The 27,929-nt window shown below is 49.2% G+C and overlaps 1 protein-coding gene across 2 annotated transcripts in view; it reads left to right on the top strand.

Annotated features, from left to right (window-relative positions):
• Positions 1-27,681, top strand: part of syngap1a (synaptic Ras GTPase activating protein 1a) — a 115,064-nt gene extending 87,383 nt beyond the window's left edge. For both annotated transcript variants that reach the window (XM_055630259.1, XM_055630260.1), the window contains exons 12-13: positions 429-516; positions 27,402-27,681. In XM_055630259.1, coding sequence (XP_055486234.1) covers positions 429-516; positions 27,402-27,572 — 259 coding nt within the window. In that variant the 3' untranslated portion in view covers positions 27,573-27,681. The remainder of the gene's footprint in view (positions 1-428; positions 517-27,401) is intronic.
• Positions 27,682-27,929: the final 248 nt, after the last annotated feature.

The following is a 27,929-nucleotide window of genomic DNA, read 5'->3' as shown; positions in this document are numbered from 1 at the left end:
CTCTGACTGAAGAAATTTCTCCTCATCTTCCTAAAGGAACGTCCTTTTATTCTGAGATTATGGACTCTGGTCCTAGACTCTCCCACCAGTGGAAACATCCTCTCCACATCCACTCTATCCAGGCCTTTCACAATGTTGTTCATTTTCCGCTGTTCTTGTATCTTTCCCTGAGTCATAGAGCGATGTAGGTGTTTTTCCATTATTATAGAAAGGGAATTTCCTTTGTTATAGTGAGAATTCTTCTGTCACCAGCTGTGGAGGTCTTCCTTGGCCTGCCAGTCCCTTTGCGATTAGTAAGCTCACCAGTGCTCTCCTTCTTGAACAGCTCTTCACAGTACGCGTGACATCGTGAAACTTTGAAACGTTGGCCCTCTCTCTCCCTCCCTCCGCTGATGTTGTGCGGCTCTTTTTGCCTCATCTCTCCGCAGGTTAATGGTGGTGGAGGATGAGCTGAGGAAAGACCATGCCAACATGCAGGATGCCATCGATGCCAAGCAGCGGATAATCGACGTTCAGGTACAGAAAGTCATCACCTCAAAGATCAACAAATGACACTGAGGGACAAACGCCAGCGATGTAATCATGTCGGGATAGTAGGGCCCTGGTTCCAACCTCATCTCAGCAAACTGCTGCAGGTTCACCTCCACTTACCCCCCTACCACGACAATGCCAACATCTCCAACACACACCCACTTTCAAAATCAGGCCCTTTTATTCACCCCTACAAATGGCGGGGAGAGGGGGGGGGGGGGGGCTGTGTTGATGTTGCCGGGGGGATCTTGGGTGGATATTATTTACCGGCACGCATGCCCAATTGGTTGGCGGTTGTCGGGGGTGGACAAAGTCCTCGTTAAAAAAAAAAAAAAAACTCCCTAGTGTCAGAAACGCCGGCAAATTCATGGCCGACCCTTTTGCGAGTTTGCTCAGATGAGGTTCGATGGGGGCCTTAGTGTGCTGTGTAGTAAACAACCAGGGAATTTTTTCCCCCCTGGTTATGTACAAGTGGGAAAACCAGGAGACCAATGGTAACCTCATGAGTGTTTTTATTATTTATTTTTTTTTAGTTTGTTTTAAATCCTTCACCGTGGTAGGACAACTCAGAGTGAAGGGAGGGGGAGGGGAAGGGGCGATTTGGGGCTTGAGGAACCGCTGGCTGGCACGGAGGGGACGATAGATGTTTGCACTCAAAGCTGCTAACATCAAACACAAAAGTCGAGCAGCGATTTACGATTTTTGCCAGCACACACTCAGGTTTGTCACACTGTTTACAACACTAATGACCTCTCTCGGAGTTGGCTGAACTTGGGTTCAGCAACCATGGCAAAGGCTCCCGATCCCACACGCTGTACTCTAAACCACCCCCCCCCCCCCCCCTCTCTCAGCCACCCCTTGCTATCTCAGTCTGATGGACCCAAGAGCATGCCCCCTAGTGCCCAGCGATCTCTGGTAGCCCTCTCGAGTGTGGTAGCCACCGGCAGCTGCCAAAACGTGGCGCGCAGGCCAACGAGGGCGTACAAATGCCGACACCTTCGTGCCAGGAATGGCCGCCTCAACACAAGGCAGCGTGCAGCAACAAATTGGTTTCGTCCTTGGTTGGAAAGGCAGAAAAGCATAGGAAGAAAATCCTCTCCTGAGGGGGCAGCAGATTTGGAGGAGGGCCTTGCATTGCATTCACCGCCATGGCGGCGGCACTTGTCCTCAGCGGGTCAGTGAAGCGGTCAAGAAGGTTGCTTGCGGGGAAGAGATGACACTAAGCTGGGGGGCAGTGTTAGCTGTGAGGAGGATGCTAGGAGACTGCAGGGTGACTTGGATAGGCTGGGTGAGTGGGCAAATGTTTGGCAGATGCAGTATAATGTGGATAAATGTGAGGTTATCCATTTTGGTGGCAAAAACGGGGAAAGCAGACTATTATCTAAATGGTGGCCGATTGGGAAAGGGGGAGATGCAGCGAGACCTGGGTGTCATGGTACACCAGTCATTGAAGGTAGGCATGCAGGTGCAGCAGGCAGTAAAGAAAGCGAATGGTATGTTAGCTTTCATTGCAAAAGGATTTGAGTATAGGAGCAGGGAGGTTCTACTGCAGTTGTACAGGGTCTTGGTGAGACCACACCTGGAGTATTGCGTACAGTTTTGGTCTCCAAATCTGAGGAAGGACATTATTGCCATAGAGGGAGTGCAGAGACGGTTCACCAGACTGATTCCTGGGATGTCAGGACTGTCTTATGAAGAAAGACTGGATAGACTTGGTTTATACTCTCTAGAATTTAGGAGATTGAGAGGGGATCTTATAGAAACTTACAAAATTCTTAAGGGGTTGGACAGGCTAGATACAGGAAGATTGTTCCCGATGTTAGGGAAGTCCAGGACAAAGGGTCACAGCTTAAGGATAAGGGGGAAATCCTTTAAAAACCGAGATGAGAAGAAACTTTTTTCACACAGAGAGTGGTGAATCTCTGGAACTCTCTGCCACAGAGGGTAGTTGAGGCCAGTTCATTGGCTATATTTAAGAGGGAGTTAGATGTGGCCCTTGTGGCTAAGGGGATCAGGGGGTATGGAGAGAAGGCAGGTACGGGATACTGAGTTGGATGATCAGCCATGATCATATTGAATGGCGGTGCAGGCTCGAAGGGCCGAATGGCCTACTCCTGCACCTAATTTCTATGTTTCTATGTCTATTTGGGAGAAGGTAGACAAAAATGCTGGGGAAACTCAGCGGGTGCAGCAGCATCTATGGAGTGAAGGAGATAGGGCCTATTTCCTTCGCTCCATAGATGCTGCTGCACCCGCTGAGTTTCTCCAGCATTTCTGTCTACCTTCGATTTTCCAGCATCTGCAGTTCCTTCTTAAGCTATTTGGGAGAAGGTGTGGACAGGTAAGAAGTCTAGAGTTTGGTATCTGAATGGGTGATGGTAAAATGATCAGAAGCAGGGAACAATGAGTTAGCTGCCGGAGGAGGTACTTGAGGCTACTTGACGTGCGGACTATCTGGGACCTAACTCACCAATAGTTCCACCCGTTCCTTCAATACACTTTTTACAGAAACAGATACGAGAATATTGAAAAAACTAGGCTTGTGTTCACTGGAGTTTAGAAGGATGAGGGGAGTTACTTAGAGAAACATATACAATTATAAAAGGACTGGACAAGCTAGATGCAGAAAAAATGTTCCCAATGTTGGGCGAGTCCAGAACCAGGGGCCACACACAGTCTTAGAATAAAGGGGAGGGCATTTAAGACTGAGGTGAGAAAAAATGTTTTCACCCAGAGAGTTGCGAATTTGTGGAATTCCCTGCCACAGAGGGCAGTGGAGGCCAAGTCACTGGATGGATTTAAGAGAGTGTTGGATAGAGCTCTAGGGGCTAGTGTAATCAAGGGATATGGGGAGAAGGCAGGCACGGGTTATTGATTGGGGACGATCAGCCATGATCACAATGAATGGCGGTGCTGGCTCGAAGGGCCGAATGGCCTCCTCCTGCACCTATTTTATAACCATATAACCATATAAACAATTACAGCACGGAAACAGGCCATCTCGACCCTTCTAGTCCGTGCCGAACACATAATCTCCCCTAGTCCCATATACCTGCGCTCAGACCATAACCCTCCATTCCCTTCCCATCCATATAACTATCCAATTTATTTTTAAATGATAAAAACGAACCTGCCTCCACCACTTCCACTGGAAGCTCATTCCACACAGCTACCACTCTCTGAGTAAAGAAGTTCCCCCTCATGTTACCCCTAAACTTCAGTCCCTTAATTCTCAAGTCATGTCCCCTTGTTTGAATCTTCCCTACTCTCAGTGGGAAAAGCTTATCCACGTCAACTCTGTCTATCCCTCTCATCATTTAAAAAACCTCTATCAAGTCCCCCCTTAACCTTCTGCGCTCCAAAGAATAAAGCCCTAACTTGTTCAACCTTTCTCTGTAACTTAGTTGCTGAAACCCAGGCAACATTCTAGTAAATGTTCTATGTTTCTACGAAATATCTCAGAATCAGAGGACATTACCTTTGGAGGGAGATCAGGAGGAATTTCTTTAGGTGGTGGTGAACCTGCGGAATTCACACTGTGGCCACAGAAAGCTGTGGAGGCCAAGTCAATGGAGATAGATAGATAGGTTCTTGATTAGTACGGGTGTCAGGTTATGGGGAGAAGGCAGGAGAATGGGGTTAGGAGGGAGATAGATCAGACATGATTGAATGGCGGAGTAGACTAGATGGGCCGAATGGCCTAATTCTGCTCCTATCATTTATAAACCTGACCAGCAGAATCAGTAATGTGAATTACTTCCTCTGAGATTTTTTTAAGTGGAGCAAGGAACTGCAGATGCTGGTTTAAACTGAAGAGTAACTCAGCGGGACAGGCAGCATCCCTGGAGAGAAGGAATGGGTGACGTTTCGGGTCGAGGCTCTTCTTCAGACTGAGAGTCAGGGGAGAGGGGACACAGATAAGGGAGTGCAAGGTGTGAAAAAGAGGCATCAAAGTGGGTGGGGATCAAAGAAAATGTGGAATAGATCATTGTTAGCTGGGAGAAGTTGACAACGAAGCAAACAGGGGTAAAATGTGCAACAGAGAATCCTCCGACATTTTCGCCACCTCCAACGGGATCCCACCACTGGCCACATCTTCCCATCTCCTCCCCTGTCGGCTTTCCGCAGAGACCGCTCCCTCCGTAACTCCCTGGTCAATTCGTCCCTTCCCACCCAAACCACCCCCTCCCCTGGTACTTTCCCTTGCAACCGCAGGAAATGCTACACTTGTCACTTTACCTCCCCCCTTGACTCCATCCAAGGACCCAAGCAGTCGTTCCAGGTGAGGCAGAGGTTCACCTGTACCTCCTCCAACCTCATCTATTGCATCCGCTGCTCTAGGTGTCAGCTGCTCTACATCGGTGAGACCAAGCGCAGGCTTGGCGATCGTTTCGCCCAACACCTCCGCTCGGTTCACAATAACCAACCTGATCTCCCGGTGGCTCAGCACTTCAACTCCCCCTCCCATTCCGAATCCGACCTTTCTGTCCTGGGCCTCCTCCATGGCCAGAGTGAGTCTCACCACAAATTGGAGGAGCAGCACCTCATATTTCGCTTGTGTAGTTTACACCCCAGCGGTATGAACATTGACTTCTCCAATTTCAGGTAGTCCCTGCTTTCTCCCTCCTTCCCCTCCCCTTCCCAGCTCCCCAACAGCCCACTGCCTCCGCCTCTTCCTTTCTTCTTCCCGCCTCCCCCAATAGATGCAGCAGTAGCCCATTCTTGAAGGTTGAAGCATTTGATAAGGTCCCACATAGGAGATTAGTGGGCAAAATTCGGGCACATGGTATTGGGGGTAGAGTGCTGACATGGATAGAGAAGTTTACACAGAAAAGCTGGAGAAACTCAGCGGGTGCAGCAGCATCTATGGAGCGAAGGAAATAGGCAACGTTTCGGGCCGAAACCCTTCTTCAGACGATAGAGAAGTGGTTGGCAGACAGGATACAAAGAGTAGGGATTAACGGGTCCCTTTCAGAATGGCAGGCAGTGACTAGTGGGGTACCGCAAGGCTCGGTGCTGGGACCACAGCTATTTACAATATACTTCAATGAGTTAGATGAAGGGATTCAAAGTAACATTAGCAAATTTGCAGATGACACAAAGCTGGGTGGCAGTGTGAACTGTGAGGAGGATGCTCTGAGAATGTATCAGTCTATGAAAGTAAGCATGCAGGTACAGCAGGCAGTGAAGAAAGCGAATGGCATGTTGGCCTTTATAACAAGAGGAGTCGAGTATAGGAGCAAAGAGGTCCTTCTGCAGTTGTACAGAGCCCTAGTGAAACCACACCTGGAGTATTGTGTGCTGTTTTGGTCGCCTAATTTGAGGAAGGATATTCTTGCTATTGAGGGAGTGCAGCGTAGGTTTACAAGGTTAATTCCTGGGATGGCGGGACTGTCATATGCTGAGGGAATGGAGCAGCTGGGCTTGTACACTCTGGAGTTTAGAAGGATGAGAGGGCATCTCATTGAAGCATATAAGATTGTTAAGGGCTTGGACACTCTAGAGGCAGGAAATTTAGAACCGAGACGAGGAAACACTTTTTCTCTCAGAGAGTGGTGAGTCTGTGGAATTCTCTGCCACAGAGGGCGGTGGAGGCCGGTTCTCTGGATGCTTTCAAGAGAGAGATAGATAGGGCTCATAAAAATAGAGTAGTCAGGGGATATGGGGAGAAGGCAGGAACGGGGTACTGATTGGGGATGATCAGCCATGATCACATTGAATGGCGGTGCAGGCTCGAAGGGCCGAATGGCCTCCTCCTGCACCTGTTGTCTATTGTCTATAAGAAGGGTTTCGACCCGAAACGTCACCTATTCCTTCGCTCCATAGATGCTGCCTCACCCGCTGAGTTTCTCCGGCATTTTTGTCTACCAGAGATAGAATGTAGTCGGGCACAGTCAGGCTGGTGGGAGAACTGGGATGGGGGGAGGGATGGCGAGAGAGGGAAAGCAAGGCTTACTTGAAGTTAGAGAAGTCAATATTCATACCGCTGGGGTGTAAACTGCATTGAAGCAACAATCAATGTTGTGTGTGGTTTGGGGAACTTAGAGAGATGTTTCCTTCTGGGAAAAGCTGCTGACCAGAGGGATGCATCATCACCAAATTGAAGGGGGCAGTGGGGCAAGACTCAGGTGACTCTCTGCGTGCACGTGTTGGGGTCTAACCCAGCGCAGTCATTTAACGCACTTTCGCAGTAGCAGAACCAAGAATGTCTCAGAAACCTCAGTGGGGGACCTCATTAGTGTTGCCGACTGTATTAGCCGGGACGTCCCGTATATTGGGCTAAATTGTCCCGTCCCGTACGGGACCGCCCTTGTCCCGTGTTTGACCGCTACTACTCGGGTCGAGGGGACTGTCTGGTCGTCTGGCCCCGCCTCACCCGTCCCGACGTAGTGCATCCCGTGGAGTGCAGCAGCAGCAGCAGCAGCGCCTCGCCCATGGCCCCGTCGGTCGGTCGGCAGCCCGGCCCAGCTGTCCGACCTTCGAACCTTCGCTTACCGCCGACACCACCACCGGACGATCACCGGTTCATGAGTTGGATGGGGTGCCGGACTTTGCACGCGGCCCCCGGGCCAAAACTCCTCACAGCTGGCCTGCCGGCTGGGCTTTGTGTACAGTCCAGCACACGGGGCCAACTCATCATTCACCCAACTTCCTCACTCCCGAATAATGGACAAAATACGGGACAAAATCCTCACGGCAATTTGTTGACCGACTGGGTCAACAAATTGCCGTGAGGATTTTGTCCCATATTTTGACCTTTTGCCCATTATTCGGGAGTGAGGAAGTTGGCGACCCAAGGCTTCATTGAAACTTAGTGAAAGGCTTGGATAGAGTGGATGTGGAGAGGATGTTTCCACTAGTGGGAGAGTCTAGGACCAGAGGTCACAGCCTCAGAATTAAATGACGTTGCTCCTTTAGGAAGGAGATGAGGATGAATTTCTTTAGTCAGAGGGTGGTGAATCTGTGGAATTCTTTGCCACAGAAGGCTGTGGGGGCCACAAGTCAGTGGGCATTTTTAAGGCAGAGATAGATAGATTCTTGATTAGTACGGGTGTCAGAGGTTATGGGGAGAAGGCAGGAGAATGGGGTTAGGAGGGAGAGATAGATCAGCCATGAGTGAACTTGATGGGCCAATTAACCTACAAACCTGGAGTGTGGGAGGAATCCAAAGATCTCGGAGAAAACCCGCGCAGGTCACGGGGAGAACGTGCAAACTCCGTACAGACAGCACCCGTGGTCGGGATGGAACCCGGGTCTCTGGCGCTGTGAGGCAGCAACTCTACCGCTGCGCCACCGTGCCGCCCTTAGTGTTAAGTGGTCATTTGCAAGTTGAATGTTAGTAACTCCAGCTTGAGTTATTTATGAACCATAGCAATGTTCTCACAGTCAAAGTGTAATGCCTGGGGATGGCAGCAGTGGTGAGACTTCACACAACTCAGATGATCCAGGTCTTTGTAACCAAAGCATTATTCATGAAAATAGCCGTTTCAATTCATTGTATCGTCCCGTGTGCCGAGGTACAGTGAAAAGCTTTTGTTGCGTGCTAACCAGTCAGCGGAAAGACAATACATGATTACAATCGAGCCGTCCACAGTGTACAGATACATGATAAGGGAATAACGTTTAGTGCAAGGTAAAGTCCGATCAAGGATAGTCCGAGGGTCCCCAATGAGGTAGATAGTAACCATATAATAATAACCATATAACAATTACAGCACGGAAACAGGCCATCTCGACCCTTCTAGTCCGTGCCGAACACATAATCTCCCCTAGTCCCATATACCTGCGCTCAGACCATAACCCTCCATTCCCTTCCCATCCATATAACTATCCAATTTATTTTTAAATGATAAAAACGAACCTGCCTCCACCACCTTCACTGGAAGCTCATTCCACACAGCTACCACTCTCTGAGTAAAGAAGTTCCCCCTCATGTTACCCCTAAACTTCAGTCCCTTAATTCTCATGTCATGTCCCCTTGTTTGAATCTTCCCTACTCTCAGTGGGAAAAGCTTTTCCACGTCAACTCTGTCTATCCCTCTCATCATTTAAAAAAACCTCTATCAAGTCCCCCCTTAACCTTCTGCGCTCCAAAGAATAAAGCCCTAACTTGTTCAACCTTTCTCTGTAACTTAGTTGCTGAAACCCGGGCAACATTCTAGTAAATCTCCTCTGTACTCTCTCTATTTTGTTGACATCCTTCCTATAATTAGGCGACCAAAATTGTACACCATACTCCAGAATTGGCCTCACCAATGCCTTGTACAATTTTAACATTACATCCCAACTTCTATACTCAATGCTCTGATTTATAAAGGCCAGCACACCAAAAGCTTTCTTTACCACCCTATCTACATGAGATTCCACTTTCAGGGAACTGTGCACAGTTATTCCCAGATCCCTCTGTTCACCTACATTCTTCAATTCAGTGGGAAAAGCTTTTCCACGTCAACTCTGTCTATCCCTCTCATCATTTTAAAAACCTCTACCAAGTCCCCCCTTCACCTTAGTAGTTCAGGACTGCTCTCTGGTTGTGGTAGGATGGTTCAGTTGCCTGATAACAGCTGGGAAGAAACTGTCCCTGAATCTGGAGGTGTGCCAAGACTTCTTTCCCACGTTGGAAAAACAATTTGATTTTCTGTAAAGACCCATCCTCTCACTTGAGAAGCAAGCTTATCTACAGGCTGAGATACAGGCTGCCCACCTCTGCATGTGCTGCCACGTGCATTTACAGTGGGAAGAGTCTCGACCGGTTCCTTCTCTCTGGAGATGCTGCCTGTCCCGCTGAGTTACTCCACCACTTTGGTTTAAACCAGCACCTGTAGTTCCTTCCTGCACACGACTCATGTTCTTGGGAGGTTTACTCGTGGTAAAACGAGGGGGCTGGTGTAGCGTGTGCAACAAGGAACCTGCGGCAATTCAACCCTTAGTTCTTACTTTAGAAACACAGCGCGCAAACAGGCCCATCTGCCCACCGAGTCCACGCCGACCAGCGATCCCCGCACTTAAGGGGTTGGACAGGCTAGATGCAGGAAGATTAAAATTTAGGAGATTGAGAGGGGATCTTATAGAAACGTACAAAATTCTTAAGGGGTTGGACAGGCTAGATGCAGGAAGATTGTTCCCGATGTTGGGGAAGTCCAGGACCAGGGGTCACAGCTTAAGGATAAAGGGGAAATCCTTTAAAACTGAGATGAGAAGAACTTTTTTCACACAGAGAGTGGTGAATCTCTGGAACTCTCTGCCACAGAGGGTAGTTGAGGCCAGTTCATTGGCTATATTTAAGAGGGAGTTAGATGTGGCCCTTGTGGCTAATGGGCTCAGGGGGTATGGAGAGAAGGCAGGTACGGGATACTGAGTTGGATGATCAGACATGATCATATTGAATGGCGGTGCAGGCTCGAAGGGCCGAATGGCCTACTCCTGCACCTAATTTCTATGTTTCTATTAACACTATCCTACACACACTAGGGACAATTTACACTCATACCAAGACCGGACGTCTTTGGAGTGTGGGAGGAAACTGACGATCTCTGACAAAATGCACGCGGGTCGGGGGGAGAGAACACGCAAACTCCGTACGGACAGCACCCGTAGTCGGGATCGAACCCGGGTCTCTGGCGCTGCATTTGCTGTGAGGCAGCAACTCTACCGCTGTGCCACCGTGCGCTGTTGGTGAAATGAATCCCACAGATTCACCACCCTCTGACTAAAGAAATTCCACAGATTCACCACCCTCTGACTAAAGAAATTCCACAGATTCACCACCCTCTGACTAAAGAAATTCCACAGATTCACCACCCTCTGACTAAAGAAATTCCACAGATTCACCACCCTTCTGACTAAAGAAATCCCACAGATTCATCACCCTTCTGACTAAAGAAATCCCACAGATTCATCACCCTCTGACTAAAGAAATTCCACAGATTCACCACCCTTCTGACTAAAGAAATTCCACAGATTCACCACCCTTCTGGCTAAAGAAATTCCACAGATTCACCACCCTTCTGACTAAAGAAATTCCACAGATTCACCACCCTTCTGACTAAAGAAATTCCACAGATTCACCACCCTTCTGACTAAAGAAATTCCACAGATTCACCACCCTTCTGACTAAAGAAATTCCACAGATTCACCACCCTTCTGACTAAAGAAATTCCACAGATTCACCACCCTTCTGACTAAAGAAATTCCACAGATTCACCACCCTTCTGACTAAAGAAATTCCACAGATTCACCACCCTTCCGACTAAAGATATTCCTCCTCATCTCCTTCCCAAAGGAACGCCCTTTAATTCTGAGGCTGTGACCTCTAGTCCTAGACTCTCCCACTAGTGGAAACATCCTCTCCACATCCACTCTATCCAGGCCGTTCACTATCTCAATGAGGTTCCCCCCCCTCCCTCGTGCTTTGAACTCCTAAAGCCCTGCAGTAGTGACAGGCAGATAAAAGGGTGTGGGATGGGTGGCGTGTGGAGAACATTGTGGGGCTTGGAGGAGAAGCTTGGCGTGTGGGGGCTTGCACATTTGAGTACGGGGGGGCGTCGTGGCCAGATGGCCGTGAATCCGCCCCCGCGGATGCCGCCCGACGCGCCGGGTATTCCCAGCGCGGTTGTCTCGGGAACTGCGGAGAGCTGACCGAACCTCGGGAGGTGTTAGCGCAGTCTGGCGGGATTAGTCAAGTCAAGTCAAGTCAAGTCAAGTTTATTTGTCACATACACATACGAGATGTGCAGTGAAATGAAAGTGGCAATGCTCGCGGAACAACAAAACAACCAAACAAATTATAAACACAACCATAACACACATATTCTTTTACATAATAAATAATAGAAGGAAAAACGTTCAGTAGAGTTAGTCCCTGGTGAGAAAGGCGTTTACAGTCCGAATTGCCTCTGGGAAGAAACTCCTTCTCAACCTCTCCGTTCTCACCGCATGGCAACGGAGGCGTTTGCCTGACCGTAGCAGCTGGAACAGTCCGTTGCAGGGGTGGAAGAGGTCTCCCATGATTTTGTTTGCTCTGGAGTTGCACCTCCTGTTGTATAGTTCCTGCAGGGGGGCGAGTGAAGTTCCCATAGTGCGTTCGGCCGAACGCACTACTCTCTGCAGAGCCTTCTTGTTCTTGGCAGAGCAATTCCCAAACCAGATGGTAATGTTCCTGGACAAGATGCTTTCCACCGCCGCTGCGTAGAAGCACTGGAGGATCCTCGGAGACACTCTGAATTTCCTCAATTACCTGAGGTGGTAAAGGCGCAGCCTTGCCTTACTCACCAGTGCTGAGGCGTGTGATGACCATGTCATATCCTCAGAGATGTGGACTCCCAGATATTTAAAACAGTTCACCCTATCCACAGGATCCCCATTTATACTCAATGGAGTGTACGTCCTCGGATGATGTGCCCTCCTAAAGTCCACGATCAGCTCCTTCGTTTTTTTGATGTTCAAGAGGAGGCTGTTATCCTGGCACCAGAGTGCTAGACCAGCCACCTCCTCCCGGTAGGCCTTCTCATCGTTGTCTGAGATCAGGCCCACCACCACAGTGTCATCAGCAAACTTAATTATTGAATTGGAGCCGGCATTCTCACTCTGCGCTGTGGTACCTAATGGGTTGTGATTCCCACACCGTGTGTGGTGCCAGACCTGCTGAGGTATGAAACTATCCAGGTAGGGTGCAGCACTTGGCATTGTGGCTGTAATCATCTCCATGGGTACTCCGTTTACAACCCTGGTGGCATGTTGCAAATACTATGTTAAAATGACAACTTGGAGAGGCATTTTGGATGATTTTGCTGTCTAATATCTAACACTGCTGCTCTTACTTATTGCTCTAGCTGTATATATCCTGCTGTGTGTGTGTGTGTGTGAGGTGTGTTAGTGTGTGCGTGTGTATGATGTGTTGCTGTGTGTGTGAGCATGTGGTGTGTTACTATGTGTGTGTGTGGTATGTTAGTGAGCGTGTGAGTATGTGAGCCTGTCGTGTGTTAATGTGTGGTGTGAGCTTGCGTGTGAGTTTGCGGAGTGCTAGTGAGGATGCGTGTGAGTGTGGTGTGTCAGTGAGTGTGTGTGTGTGGTGAGTTCGTGAGCGTGCGTGTGGTGTGTGAGTGTGCTGTGCGTGTGTGTGTGTGCTAGTGAGGATGCGTGCTAGTGTGTGCTGCGTGTGGTCTGTTCGTGAACGTGCTAGTGAGTGTGGTGTGATAGTGAGTGTGTGTATGTGTGAACGTGCATGTGTGAGCGTGCATACGAGCATGTGGTGTGTTTGTGAGCGTGCGTGTGGTGTGCTAGTGAGCATGCGTATGAGCTTGTGTGATTGTGAGCGTGCGTGTGGCATGCGTGAGTGTGTGTATGTGTGAACGTGCATGTGTGAGCGTGCATACGAGCTTGTGGTGTGTTTGTGAGTGAGCGTGCGTGAGTGTGTGAGCGTGTATGTGGTGTGCTAGTGAGCGTGCATACGAGCATGTGGTGTGTTTGTGAGCGTGCGTGTGGCGTGCGTGAGTGTGTGTGGTGTGTGTGGTGTGCTAGTGAGCGTGCGTATAAGCTTGTGGTGTGTTTGTGAGCGTGCGTAAGTGTGTGTGCGTGTGTGTGGTGTGCTAGTGAGCGTGCGTATGGTTGTGTGTGTTTGTGAGCGTGCGTGGGTGTGTGTGCGTGTGTGTGGTGTGCTAGTAAGCGTGCGTATGGGCTTGTGGTGTGTTTGTGAGCGTGCGTGTGCGTGTGTGTGTGTGTGTGTGGTGTGTTTGTGAGCGTGCTAGTGAGCGTGCGTATGAGCTTGTGGTGTGTTTGTGAGCGTGTTGCGTGCGTGCGTGAGCGTGCGTGCGTGTGTACGTGCGTGCGTGTGTGTGCGTGCATGCGTGTGTACGTGCGTGAGCGTGCGTGCGTGAGCGTGCGTGTGCGTGTGCCCTTGATGCAACCATGAAAATTATGCCAATCTGAAGAGTGCTAACCTTGTTGGAACACCGTGTGTAAATATCTTTTTCTCTTCCTCCTTTCCTGTTCTCTCCTTTTCGTTCTTTCACACCCTCCTCCCCTTCCCCCGACTTATTTTGGTTGTTTTTCAAACCCCCCCCCCCCCCCCCCCCCCCCCCTGCTTCCTGCACGCAACTCAAAACCAACCCCCTCTGTAAGTCAATGGAGCATTCCTTCAAAAAGAGCCAAAATGGCTTCCCGACGCCCCCCGCCGTGCACGGGCCCCGTCCCCACCACCCCAAGTTCTTTGCCCCGAACCGAATCGAGGCCAAGCTCCGCGGCGAACCGCGCCAGATGCACAGACACGGCCGCCATTTTGAGTTCAACGTGGAAGGGGGGAGGCGGCCAGCAGCTGGTCTGACCTCACCGGGGTCCACCATGGCTAACAAGGGTGTCGTTTACACCAACACACCCATCACCCATGTTGTGAAAAGAATTGGCTTGATGGGTGGGGGGGGGGTGGGGGATTGGGGGAGGGGGGGGGGGGGGGGATGAATGGGAAGCAGGAACGGGTGGGCAAACAGGGTATTAAACTGAGCAGTTTTTTAAAAAAAAACTATATATATATATACATATATATATATATATTTATACATAAATTGAATCGGGGTCCGTGTGTTCAAAATCCACCCCCCCTCCCCTCCCCCTTCCCGTTAGAAGCCGGTGGGCGGGAATGGGACAAAGGGGAAAGAATGCTCCGTTTACATGCTAGAAGAGGGCAGGGGAGGTGGTCTGGCCGCGCGCGACGGCCTTGCTGACCAACGCGGGGATGCGTCTGGAGAAACCCTGGCTGCAACGCCGACTTAGCCTGCCTATACCTCCGACTATTGAGGGCAACAACACTTAAGGTATGCAAACGAGAGGAGACGCCCCTTTGAAGCTGCAGCAACCCCTGCTGGAGGCCGTGGAGATGTGTGAACAGGTTCCAATTTCCACTTGGTTCCCCGTGGCAACCAGCGGGAGGGAGGCCATTTGCACAATCTCTCTCGCCCACCTCAAAGGGGGGTAATCTAAAATGGCGGCTCAAATTGGCACGATGTCGCGGTGGGGGGATAAAACTGCAGAAATTGGATCTTGTTCCACGTCTCCGACAGGCCTGCTGTTTTCAGAGTTGTCAGAAATCAAATCTACACAACATCTTCACGTGCAAATGTTCTCACGGACCTCTTGCGATTTTGGCCCCCTTTCTCCACATCTAAAAACAAATGGATGGGAGAGGGTTTTATCATCAGGGAAACAACTGTGGCCAGAAATGGCCCCCCTTTATTTTGGAACTTTTAGCGAGAGAGGCGTTTTTGGATTTTTTTTTTCCCCCCCATTCCGTGCAGTGTCCTATCTGGGATTGGTGGGAATGAGCGGGGTGGGGAGAAAGTTAGATGGGGGGGGGGGGGAATCTTTTCCAAGGAAGTTCGTTAATATGGAGGTCGCCAGGATACTAGGTGCAGCCACTCAACATCTGAGGCCCCTGGACTGATTGTCCAAAAGAGTGTTTTGACCAGAAAGGTTTGTCTTTCAACGGAATTCTTTTCAACCTTGTCTTGAAAAGTCATTGTGAGGTTGTGTGCTTTTTTTTTTTTTTTTTTTTTTTTTTTGTGTGTTGCCTTCTGTGTGTGTGTGTGTGCGTGCGTGTGAGTTTCTGTGCTTGTGTCCATTCGCACTGCCCCAATATTCTCCTGATAACGTTGCATCTTGCCATTTCGAAAATTCACGAGACATGAAGTCTCACGAGTGGCGTGACGCTAGCTTTCAGTCTACCATGCAGAATTTGTGATCGACCCCCCCTCCCCCCCCTAAAAATTGTTCCCGGTGTTCCGGTTTGCTATCCCCATCCACCAGTGGAGACATCCCAAGGACAGGCCTTCTCCCTTTGCGAGTCCAAACTGACGTGGGCCTTTGCTGACGTGGTTTAGATGGTCAGCGGGCAAATGGCCACTTCTGCAGACCCCCCCCCCCGAGAGGACCACACCTCTAGATCCATTGCTGCCCAACCACACAACCTCCAAGTCAGGCACATGGCTTCAGAGATGCGCTGTCAATGAACCAACAGGACAGCCAGGATTAAACTCGTGAAAGGAATTCCCCAAATCCAGCTCGCGTTCTCCAAGCCAGAAATATGTCTGAAACTCGAGCTTTGCTTTTATTTTGTGTTTCCCTCGTTTAGTGACATTCTGGAGGAAATAAAACCGTGACACTTTGCCACCCAGGGCAGACAAATTCTGGAATGGTCCCCAGTTCATGAAGGGTTCGGATAGGCCTTGTTTCTTGTTCTGACGCAAAAAGGAGGAATCCAACTCAGTATCCCGTACCTGCCTTCTCTCCATACCCCCTGATCCCTTTAGCCACAAGGGCCTCATCTAACTCCCTCTTAAATATAGCCAATGAACTGTGTGGCCTCCACTACCTTCTGTGGCAGAGAGTTCCACAGATTCACCGCTCTCTGTGTGAAAAGATCTCGGAGGGAAACGCACGGGGAGAAGGTACAAATACAGACAGCACCCCTAGTCGGGATTGAACCTGGTTCTCTGGCGCTGTAAGGCAGCAACTCTACTGCTGCACCACTGTGCCCGCCCACTCTTTTGTGGACTTCTAGTTAAAGTAATGAAAGGCACATTGGCAGCATGTGACGGATCATCGACAGACGATATAACGTCGCAAAAATAGACAATAGACAATAGGTGCAGGAGTAGAGGCCATTTGGCCCTTCAAGCCAGCACCGCCATTCAATGTGATCATGGCTGATCGTCCCCAATCAGTACCCCGTTCCTGCCTTCTCCCCATATCCCCTGACTCCGCCATCTTTAAGAGCCCTATCTAGCCCTCTCTTGAAAACATCCAGAGAACCGGCCCCCACCGCCCTCTGAGGCAGAGAATTCCACTGCCAAAAACAGTTAAATATCCTAAAAAAAAGATTTTCACCTGCAGCAATATTACCATATAACCATATAACAATTACAGCACGGAAACAGGCCATCTCGACCCTTCTAGTCCGTGCCGAACACATAATCTCCCCTAGTCCCATATACCTGCGCTCAGACCATAACCCTCCATTCCCTTCCCATCCATATAACTATCCAATTTATTTTTAAATGATAAAAACGAACCTGCCTCCACCACCTTCACTGGAAGCTCATTCCACACCGCTACCACTCTCTGAGTAAAGAAGTTCCCCCTCATGTTACCCCTAAACTTCAGTCCCTTAATTCTCAAGTCATTTCAATCTGAGCTAACCAAGTACATGGCGACCCCTTCAGCGTAGGCCCAACTGAGTTTTTTTGTGTGTGGGTGGTTGGGGGGGGGGTGTGTGGGGGAGGGAGGGGGGGATGGGGGGCAGTGTGATTATCTATCGGAAGAACGGTTATTCATCTATCTCAATCTTACAATCAGGCTTCCACCTCGCCCCCCCATCAGCCCGATGGAGTCTCAGATGCTTCCATCTTCCTGCCCTTTGACCTTTGGAGATTTGGAGAGGCAAGTGGCCAAATTGACCGCAGAGGGGGTGGGCCTACCTCAAAGAAACCAAATAAAATGTCAACCAATACAACAGAACATTGACACCATCGTATCCCATTAGGTTGAAAGATTCTCGATCAAGTGTGTCCAAGATGTTGTGTTGAGGCTGGATTTCTGTCTGTACTGCATGTGTGTCAGCTATCAGTCCATTGCCTCCCTAGTTGTACTGCCTGGCTTCAGTTTTCCTTTGGCCTAAAAAAGATCTATGGTTTTGTACTGTGCTGTGATATCTATGAATACTTACTGTATTGACCAGTGGAGGATGTGCATCTTGCCATTCGTTCTTGACCATGTGCTGGCGGATATAACAGGGCTCAAGTATATTCAGTTCCCCACCAGTGTCGCGAAACTCAGATCAAAAAAAACAGTTACCAGAGTTGACCTCGAACATACCGTTTCCATGCTCGAAGGAGGTCTCGCCGTGACGGCCCTGCTGACCAACGCACGAGGCTTCCGGAGATAAAGTTTGGTTTAGAGATACAGCAGGGAAACAGGCCCTTCGGCCCTCCGAGTCCGTGCCGACCAGCGATCCCCGCACACTAACACAATCCCACACACACACACTAGGGACAATTTGACATTTATGCCAAGCGAATTAACCTACAAACCTGTACGTCTTTGGAGTGTGGGAGGAAACTGAAGATAGAAACATGGACAACAGGTGCAGGAGTAGAGGCCATTCGGCCCTTCGAGCCTGCACCATTCGCCATTCAATATGATCATGGCTGATCATCCAACTCAGTATCCCGTACCTGCCTTCTCTCCATACCCCCTGATCCCTTTAGCCACAAGGGCCACATCTAACTCGCTCTTAAATATAGCCAATGAACTGTGGCCTCAACTACCCTCTGTGGCAGAGAGTTCCAGAGATTCACCACTCTCTGTGTGAAAAAAGTTCTTCTCATCTCGGTTTTAAAGGATTTCCCCTTATCCTTAAGCTGTGACCCCTTGTCCTGGACTTCCCTAACATCGGGTACAATCTTCCTGCATCTAGCCTGTCCAACCCCTTAAGAATTTTGTAAGTTTCTATAAGATCCCCTCTCAATCTCCTAAATTCTAGAGAGTATAAACCAAGTCTATCCAGTCTTTCTTCATAAGACAGTCCTGACATCCCAGGAATCAGTCTGGTGAACCGTCTCTGCACTCCCTCTATGGCAATAATGTCCTTCCTCAGATTTGGAGACCAAAACTATACGCAATACTCCAGGTGTGGTCTCACCAAGACCCTGTACAACTGCAGTAGAACCTCCCTGCTCCTATACTCAAATCCTTTTGCAATGAATGCTAACATACCATTCGCTTTCTTTACTGCCTGCTGCACCTGCATGCCTACCTTCAATGACTGGTGTACCATGACACCCAGGTCTCGCTGCATCTCCCCCTTTCCCAATCGGCCACCATTTAGATAATAGTCTGCTTTCCCGTTTTTGCCACCAAAATGGATAACCTCACATTTATACAGCGTGGAAACAGGCCCTTCGGCCCACCCAGTCCCTGCAATGAACTGTGTGGCCTCCACTACCTTCTGTGGCAGAGAGTTCCACAGATTCACCACTCTCTGTGTGAAAAGATCTCGGAGGAAACGCACGGGGAGAAGATACAAACTCCGTACAGACAGCACCCGTAGTCGGGATTGAACCCGGTTTCCTGGCGCTGTGAGGCAGCAACTCTACCGCTGCGCCACTGTGCCCGCCCACTCTAACCTCCCTACTCTTTTGTGGACGTCTAGTTAAAGTAATGAAAGGCACATTGGCAGCATGTGACAGATCATCGACAGACGATATAACGTCGCAAAAATAGACAATAGACAATAGGTGCAGGAGTAGAGGCCATTCGGCCCTTCAAGCCAGCACCGCCATTCAATGTGATCATGGCTGATCATCCCCAATCAGTACCCCGTTCCTGCCTTCTCCCCATATCCCCTGACTCCGCCATCTTTAAGAGCCCTATCTAGCTCTCTCTTGAAAACATCCAGAGAACCTGCCCCCACCGCCCTCTGAGGCAGGGAATTCCACTGCCAAAAACAGTTAAATATCCTAAATAAAAAGATTTCCACCTGCAGCAATATAACCATATAACAATTACAGCACGGAAACAGGCCATCTCGACCCTTCTAGTCCGTGCCGAACACATAATCTCCCCTAGTCCCATATACCTGCGCTCAGACCATAACCCTCCATTCCCTTCCCATCCATATAACTATCCAATTTATTTTTAAATGATATAAACGAACCTGCCTCCACCACCTTCACTGGAAGCTCATTCCACACAGCTACCACTCTCTGAGTAAAGAATTTCCCCTCATGTTACCCCTAAACTTCAGTCCCTTAATTCTCATGTCATGTCCCCTTGTTTGAATCTTCCCTACTCTCAGTGGGAAAAGCTTTTCCACGTCAACTCTGTCTATCCCTCTCATCATTTTAAAAACCTCTATCAAGTCCCCCCTTAACCTTCTGCGCTCCAAAGAATAAAGCCCTAACTTGGTCAACCTTGCCTTAATGTCCCCGCTCAATATTCCCCTTCTAATATTAAAGGATTGGAGAATTCTGTGAGCTTTTTGGCTGTAATTCCTTCAAATTCACCAATTGAGAGGAGTGGATAAATGGAGCAGCAATACATGCGGTTGCCGTCCCCAATATTATCTGTACGTAACTGGACTACTAGAGACTTCTGGTGGGATGTAACTTGCAGATCAATTTCCCCGACAGGACTGCCCCGGTGGTGCAGCGGGTAGAGTCGCTGCCTCACAGCGCCGGAGACCCGGGTTCGATCCTGACCGCGGGTGCTGTCTGTACATAGAAACATAGAAACATAGAAATTAGGTGCAGGAGTAGGCCATTCGGCCCTTCGAGCCTGCACCGCCATTCAATATGATCATGGCTGATCATCCAACTCAGTATCCCGTACCTGCCTTCTCTCCATACCCCCTGATCCCCTTAGCCACAAGGGCCACATCTAACTCCCTCTTAAATATAGCCAATGAACTGTGGCCTCAACTACCCTCTGTGGCAGAGAGCTCCAGAGATTCACCACTCTCTGTGTGAAAAAAGTTCTTCTCATCTCGGTTTTAAAGGAATTCCCCCTTATCCTTAAGCTGTGACCCCTTGTCCCGGACTTCCCTAACATCGGGAACAATCTTCCTGCATCTAGCCTGTCCAACCCCTTAAGAATTTTGTAAGTTTCTATAAGATCCCCTCTCAATCTTCTAAATTCTAGAGAGTATAAACCAAGTCTATCCAGTCTTTCTTCATAAGACAGTCCTGACATCCCAGGAATCAGTCTGGTGAACCGTCTCTGCACTCCCTCTATGGCAATAATGTCCTTCCTCAGATTTGGAGACCAAAACTGTACGCAATACTCCAGGTGTGGTCTCACCAAGACCCTGTACAACTGCAGTAGAACCTCCCTGCTCCTATACTCAAATCCTTTTGCAATGAAAGCTAACATACCATTCGCTTTCTTTACTGCCTGCTGCACCTGCATGCCTACCTTCAATGACTGGTGTACCATGACACCCAGGTCTCGCTGCATCTCCCCCTTTCCCAATCGGCCACCATTTAGATAATAGTCTGCTTTCCCGTTTTTGCCACCAAAATGGATAACCTCACACTTATCCACATTATACTGCATCTGCCAAACATTTGCCCACTCACCCAGCCTACCCAAGTCACACGTACGGAGTTTGCACGTGCTCCCCGTGACCCGCGTGGGCTTTCCCCGGGTGCTCCGGTTTCCTCCCACACTCCGAAGACGTGCAGGTTTTTCTGGGTCAACTGGCCTCGGCAAACTCTAAATTGTCCCTGGTGTGTGTTGGATAGTGCTGGCGTGCGGGGAGATCGCTGGTGGGCCAAAGGGCCTGTTTCCTATACCTCTGTACCTCTAACGTCCAAATAGGCAACATCAGGTAGATTAAATGGGTGAACATTTGAGTTTCCTGAGTCCAACCTTTCAGTGTCCTGGCTGTGAACTGATGTATTTCCCCCCTGGTTAAAATGTTGGCCATTGTAAGCAAATATCGGAACGCAATGCAGTGTCATGGATGTGATCCCATTCCCAGTTTGTGCATTATGTTTTGTGTCGCTGTTGACCATGTTTGCTGGCTCAACGCGTTCCACCATCAGGTAGGCTATCTGCAGACACAAGGCATTTTTCAAATGGTGGTGGAACTGACGTGCTTTCAAGCTGGTTTGGGAATCACTCAGCCGATCAAAGGCAAAGACTAGATCACGGTCTCATTCTCGGTCGGTTGGGGCAAGATCAGTCCGTTATTGCTCAACAATATCTCAAAAGATCTTTCAGTTGACATTGTGTGTTGTCGTCATTTTTGTTTTGTGCACATCCTTTGTTGGCATGCGAGGATATTCCTCAAATGAGGATCATGTTCTGTTATCCGATGTGTAAAAGAGTGTATTTTGCGTATCATTGTGGGCAGCATTGTTTCAGTCGAACTCAGTGTCCTTAGTTTTGAAATCCTCCATCTTTGAAATGAGCAAAATTGATCAAATATATTTAAACGGACTGCCTTTCGCTTCCATTCCATCCAGAGTACCGGGTTCGATCCCGACTACGGGTGCTGTCTGTACGGAGTTTGTACGTTCTCCCCGTGACCTGCGTTTGTTCAAGTCAAGAGAGTTCATTGTCATGTGTCCCAGATAGGACAATGAAATTCTTGCTTGCTGCAGCACAACAGAATATTTTAGGCACAAAAATACAGATTGGCTTGGTATCAAGGTAAAATTGTCCTTCATATGTGCAGGATAGTGTTAAGTCAAGTCAAGTTTATTTGTCACATACACATACGAGATGTGCAGTGAAATGAAAGTGGCAATGCTCGCGGACTTTTGTGCAAAAGACAAACAACAAAACAACCAAACAAATTATAAACACAATCATAACACACATATTCTTTTACATAATAAATAGTGGAAGGAAAAACGTTCAGTAGAGTTAGTCCCTGGTGAGATAGGCGTTTACAGTCCGAATTGCCTCTGGGAAGAAACTCCTTCTCAACCTCTCCGTTCTCACCGCATGGCAACGGAGGCGTTTGCCTGACCGTAGCAGCTGGAACAGTCCGTTGCAGGGGTGGAAGGGGTCTCTCATGATTTTGTTTGCTCTGGAGTTGCACCTCCTGTTGTATAGTTCCTGCAGGGGGGTGAGTGAAGTTCCCATAGTGCGTTCGGCCGAACGCACTACTCTCTACAGAGCCTTCTTGTCCTTGGCAGAGCAATTCCCAAACCAGATGGTAATGTTCCCGGACAAGATGCTTTCCACCGCCGCTGCGTAGAAGCACTGGAGGATCCTCGGAGACACTCTGAATTTCCTCAATTGCCTGAGGTGGTAAAGGCGCTGCCTTGCCTTACTCACGAGTGCTGAGGCGTGTGATGCCCATGTCATATCCATGTTAATGAGCGGGGATCGCTGGTCAGTGCAGACACGGTGGGCCGAAGGGCCTGTTTCTGCGCTGTATCTCTAAACTAAACTGAACTAAATAAAGACAATTTGGGCAAACGGTTGCGACTGCTTCTCAACAGTGAAGCCCTCCACTGCCAAGGCACATAACTAGTTTCAGTTTTCACATGAGTCTGAAAGGGCCACTGACAGGTGGTTGTGCTTCAGAGATTTGGTTCTCCATTATAGATATACAGACAAATACTCATTCAGAAACCCATCTGTAGATTTCAATTCATAAGTAACAAGCATGTACATACACAATTTTAGTTTAGTTTAGTTTAGAGATACAGCGTGGAAACAGGCCCTTCTGCCCACCGAGTCCGTGCCGACCAGCGATCCCCGCACACTAACACCATCCTACACACACCAGGGACTATTTTTAGTTTTACCAAGCCTACAAACCTGCACATCTTTGTGGAGTGTGGGAGGAAACCAGTGATCCCGGAGAAAACCCACGCAGGTCACGGGGAGAACGTGCAAACTCTGCACAGACAGCAGCCGTCGTCGGGATCGAACCCGGGTCTCCGGCGATGTACCGCTCCGCCACCGTGCTGTCCCTCACTCAGATATGTCCAGCAATGGAGAACCAGGCCATTCGGCCCATCAAGTCCCTTCCGCCATTCAACCATCTATCTCTCCCTCCCAAACCCCATTCTCCTGCCTTCTCCCCATAACCCAATACTAATCAAGAATCTATCTATCTCTGCCTTAGACATATCCACTGACTTGTGGCCTCCACAGCCGTCTGTGGCAAAGAATTCCACAGATTCACCACCCTCTTGACAAAGGAAATTCCTCCTCATCTCCTTCCTGAAGGGACATCCTTTAAATTCTATGGCTGTGCCTTCTGGTCCTAGATTTTATTCCTAGACTTCATCACAGGTAACAAGAGGCAGAGGCCCAAAGAAGGGAGTGTGTGTGTTTTATCTTGCGTTGTATAATATTCTTTGCTGCTGCTCTGTTTTGCATGATCTCCATTCCATCACTAGTTGCAGCTAGTTCATTCCCTGTGCTGTGTCTTGTTGTTTGTATTGTGGTCCAAGCTTCATTGTCATGGCCAAGGCCAGCCTTGTTGGTGTGTCCCACAAAGAGATCCTGCCAGCAAAGGGAAGCAATGAGAGGTTTGACATTGTGCTTAGTTGCTTGTGAGTGAAGTTTGAACCCGACTTTTGACCCCAACCTCCGCCCCCCAACCTCCATTTTGATCAGGGAGGTGTGGAGCAGCCACCATTTTGATAACCAGTGGCCAAGGCACACAGATGGGGGGAGGGGGCTAGAATCAGGCATTTTCCATTCCATTGGGGAATTCTCTGCCCCAGAAGGCAGTGGATGTTTTCAAGAGAGAGCTAGATTTAGTTCTTAGGGCTAAAGGAATTAAGGGATATGCGGGAGAAAGCAGGAACGGGGAACTGATTGTGGATGATCAGCCATGATCACATTGAACGGTGTTGATCATGATCATATGGGGCCGAATGGCCTACTCCTGCACCTGTTTCCTATTTGTCTATGACATGTTCAAACCAGCAGATTGATCATTTGAACCAACCCAAGGGATGATTAAGACCTTTGGGGCCTTGGGTAACTGCGGAGGGGGATACTGAGAGGCTGGGAGCAAGAATAGGTGAGCAGGAGGATGTTTTTCCTTTTCATTTTAGAAATACAGGGTGGAAACAGGCCCTTCGGCCCACCGAGTCCGTGCCGACCAGCGATCCCCACACACTAACACTACCCTACACACCCTTATACTTAAGGATAAAGGGGAAAATCCTTTAAAACCGAGATGAGAAGAACTTTTTTCACGCAGAGAGTGGTGAATCTCTGGAACTCTCTGCCACAGAGGGTAGTTGAGGCCACAGTTCATTGGCTATATTTAAGAGGGAGTTAGATGTGGCCCCTTGTGGCTAAGGGGATCAGAGGGTATGGAGAGAAGGCAGGTACGGGATACTGAGTTGGATGATCAGCCATGATCATATTGAATGGCGGTGCAGGCTCGAAGGGCCGAATGGCCTACTCCTGCACCTAATTTCTATGTTTCTATACCTAGCCAATTCACTTACAAACCTGCACGTCTTTAGAGTGTGGGGGGGGGGGGGGGGGGCGAAGATCTCGGTGAAAACCTACGGGGAGAACATGCAAACTCCATACAGACAGCGCCTGCAGTCTGGATCATAGAAACATAGAAATTAGGTGCAGGAGTAGGCCATTCGGCCCTTCGAGCCTGCACCGCCATTCAATATGACCATGGCTGATCATCCAACTCAGTATCCCGTACCTGCCTTCTCTCCATACCCCCTGATCCCCTTAGCCACAAGGGCCACATCTAACTCCCTCTTAAATATAGCCAATGATCTGTGGCCTCAACTACCCTCTGTGGCAGAGAGTTCCACAGATTCACCACTCTCTGTGTGAAAAAAGTTCTTCTCATCTCGGTTTTAAAGGATTTCCCCCTTATCCTTAAGCTGTGACCCCTTGGCCTGGACTTCCCTAACATCGGGAACAATCTTCCTGCATCTAGCCTGTCCAACCCCTTAAGAATTTTGTAAGTTTCTATAAGATCCCCTCTCAATCTCCTAAATTCTAGAGAGTATAAACCACGTCTATCCAGTCTTTCTTCATAAGACAGTCCTGACATCCCAGGAATCAGTCTGGTGAACCGTCTCTGCACTCCCTCTATGGCAATAATGTCCTTCCTCAGATTTGGAGACCAAAACTGTACGCAATACTCCAGGTGTGGTCTCACCAAGACCCTGTACAACTGCAGTAGAACTTCCCTGCTCCTATACTCAAATCCTTTTGCAATGAAAGCTAACATACCATTCGCTTTCTTTACTGCCTGCTGCACCTGCATGCCTACCTTCAGTGACTAGTCCCACCTGCCTGCGTTTGGCCCATATCCCTCCAAACCTGTCCCATCCATGTACCTGTCCAACTGTTTCTTAAACTTGGGATAGTCCCAGCCTCAACTACCTCCTCTGGCAGCTCGTTCCATACACCCACCGCCCTTAGTGTGAAAAAGTTACCCCTCAGATTCCTATTAAATCTTTTCCCCTTCACCTTAAACCCGTGTCCTCTGGTCCTCGATTCCCCTACTCTGGGCAAGAGACTCTGCCCGATCTATTCCTCTCATGATTTTATACACCTCTATAAGATCACCCCTCATCCTCCTGCACTCCCAAGAGAATAGAGACCCAGCCTGCTCAGCTTCTCTATATATACCCCAGGCCCAATGTTTAAGAGACAGTTAGACAGGTACGTGGATGGGACAGGGTTTGGAGGGATATGGGCCAAACGCAGGCAGGTGGGATTAGTGTAGCTGGGACATGTTGGCCGGTGTGGGCAAGTTGGGCCGAAGGGCCTGTTTCCACGCCGTGACTCTGCTGGTTTGTCGTATGTATGTAGTGGGACATGAGACAGCGAGGTGAGATTCATGTTAGCATTCGACAAGAAAGGGGTGGAAGCGCAGACAGACATTTGTACAGTTGGAATTGGCACCCATGCCAGTTCATGGCCACGGGATTTTGGATTTCTATAATTCAGGACTTGAATTAAAATGAATGGCCCTGGAGTTTGGCCACCATGAAAGAAGACACATGCACGGGGCAGTGAAAGCAAAGATGTTGTAGAACATTGGTAGATTTGATTCTTGATGCTTTGAAATGTCCTCGTACATGAGAGCCATCCAGCCAAAGTCCTGCCGCGGAAACGTAACCCGTTCCTTCTCTCCGGAGATGCTGCCTGTCCCTCTGAGTGACACTAGCATTTTGTGTCTATATTTGGTGTAAACCAGCATCTGCAGCTCCCATTCCCAATCCGACCTCTCTGCCCTGGGCCTCCTCCATGGCCAGAGTGAGGCCCAGCGTAAATTGGTGGAGCAGCACCTCATATTTTGCTTGGGCAGTTTACACCCCAGCGGTATGAACATTGACTTCTCCAATTTTAGATAACCATATAACCATATAACAATTACAGCACGGAAACAGGCCATCTCGACCCTTCTAGTCCGTGCCGAACACATAATCTCCCCTAGTCCCATATACCTGCGCTCAGACCGTAACCCTCCATTCCCTTCCCATCCATATAACTATCCAATTTATTTTTAAATGATAAAAACGAACCTGCCTCCACCACCTTCACTGGAAGCTCATTCCACACAGCTACCACTCTGAGTAAAGAAGTTCCCCCTCATGTTACCCCTAAACTTCAGTCCCTTAATTCTCATGTCATGTCCCCTTGTTTGAATCTTCCCTACTCTCAGTGGGAAAAGCTTGTCCACGTCAACTCTGTCTATCCCTCTCATCATTTTAAAAACCTCTATCAAGTCCCCCCTTAACCTTCTGCGCTCCAAAGAATAAAGCCCTAACTTGTTCAACCTTTCTCTGTAACTTAGTTGCTGAAACCCAGGCAACATTCTAGTAAATCTCCTCTGTACTCTCTCTATTTTGTTGACATCCTTCCTATAATTAGGCGACCAAAACTGTACACCATACTCCAGAATTGGCCTCACCAATGCCTTGTACAATTTTAACATTACATCCCAACTAAGATAGCCCTTGCTTTCTCCTTCCTTCCCCTCCCCTTCCCAGTTCTCCCACAAGTCCTACTGCCTCCGCCTCCTTTCCTTTTCCCTCCCCCTCCCCCGACAGCAGTCTATAGAAGGGTCTTGACCCGAAACGTCACCTATTCCTTCTCTCCAGAGATGCTGCCTGTCCCGCTGAGTGACTCCATCATTTTGTGCCGATCTTCATTCTCCTTCCCACACGTTCTTTGCGAGCGAGTGGGAAGGGATGACTTAGCGCCCCCGGTTTTATAAATTCACCGCGTTGTTGTTGCTTCAAGGACTTTGGCTTGGTGGCTCCCGTGTGTTGAGGGGTTCGCCGACCGTGGCGGTGGATGCTGTGGCTTTAACGTGGAACTCTCTTCCCTTTTGTTTACATCTCGCCTTTGTGTAGGAGAGGCAGATCTCAACGGTGGGAGCTACCAACTCCCGGCTGATGAGTACCCTAGCTCACATGAACGAGGCCCAGCTGAATGGCACCACGACGTCTCGCCCGCCAACGCCTCCACCGCCGCGCCTCCAGATCACGGAAAACGGCGAATTCCGTAACGCCAGCGGCCACTGATGCCGGAGGGGAGGGGGGGGTTAAGAGGGTTAAGGGGACAAGGTCCACTCTGAACATCTCCCACGCCCACCACTTCTCTCCCTTGTCACCCCATCTCTCCCCCCCCCTCCCCCCCATCCCTCACCTCCCCCCTCTGCCTTCAAGATGGAGTTGGCAGACGAGGAAACTAATTTTAACTATTACTAATTTTTTTGTATCCTATCGTCTCCCCCACGCACGTCCACTCTTGAGTCCAGTGGCCACGGGCACTGCCTCTGTGCACTTAATGAGTGGCATATTTTTTTGTTGCACTTTTGTACCCACGCCATGTTGAAATGGCGGACTGTGTGTGAGAGAGAGAGATGTGTGAGATGTGAA

This window comes from Leucoraja erinacea, unplaced genomic scaffold (genome assembly GCF_028641065.1).
Source record: "Leucoraja erinacea ecotype New England unplaced genomic scaffold, Leri_hhj_1 Leri_294S, whole genome shotgun sequence".
Taxonomy (NCBI): domain Eukaryota; kingdom Metazoa; phylum Chordata; class Chondrichthyes; order Rajiformes; family Rajidae; genus Leucoraja; species Leucoraja erinaceus.
The sequence above is the reverse complement of the archived record's forward strand: the minus strand, read 5'-3'. Positions and strand labels throughout refer to the sequence as shown.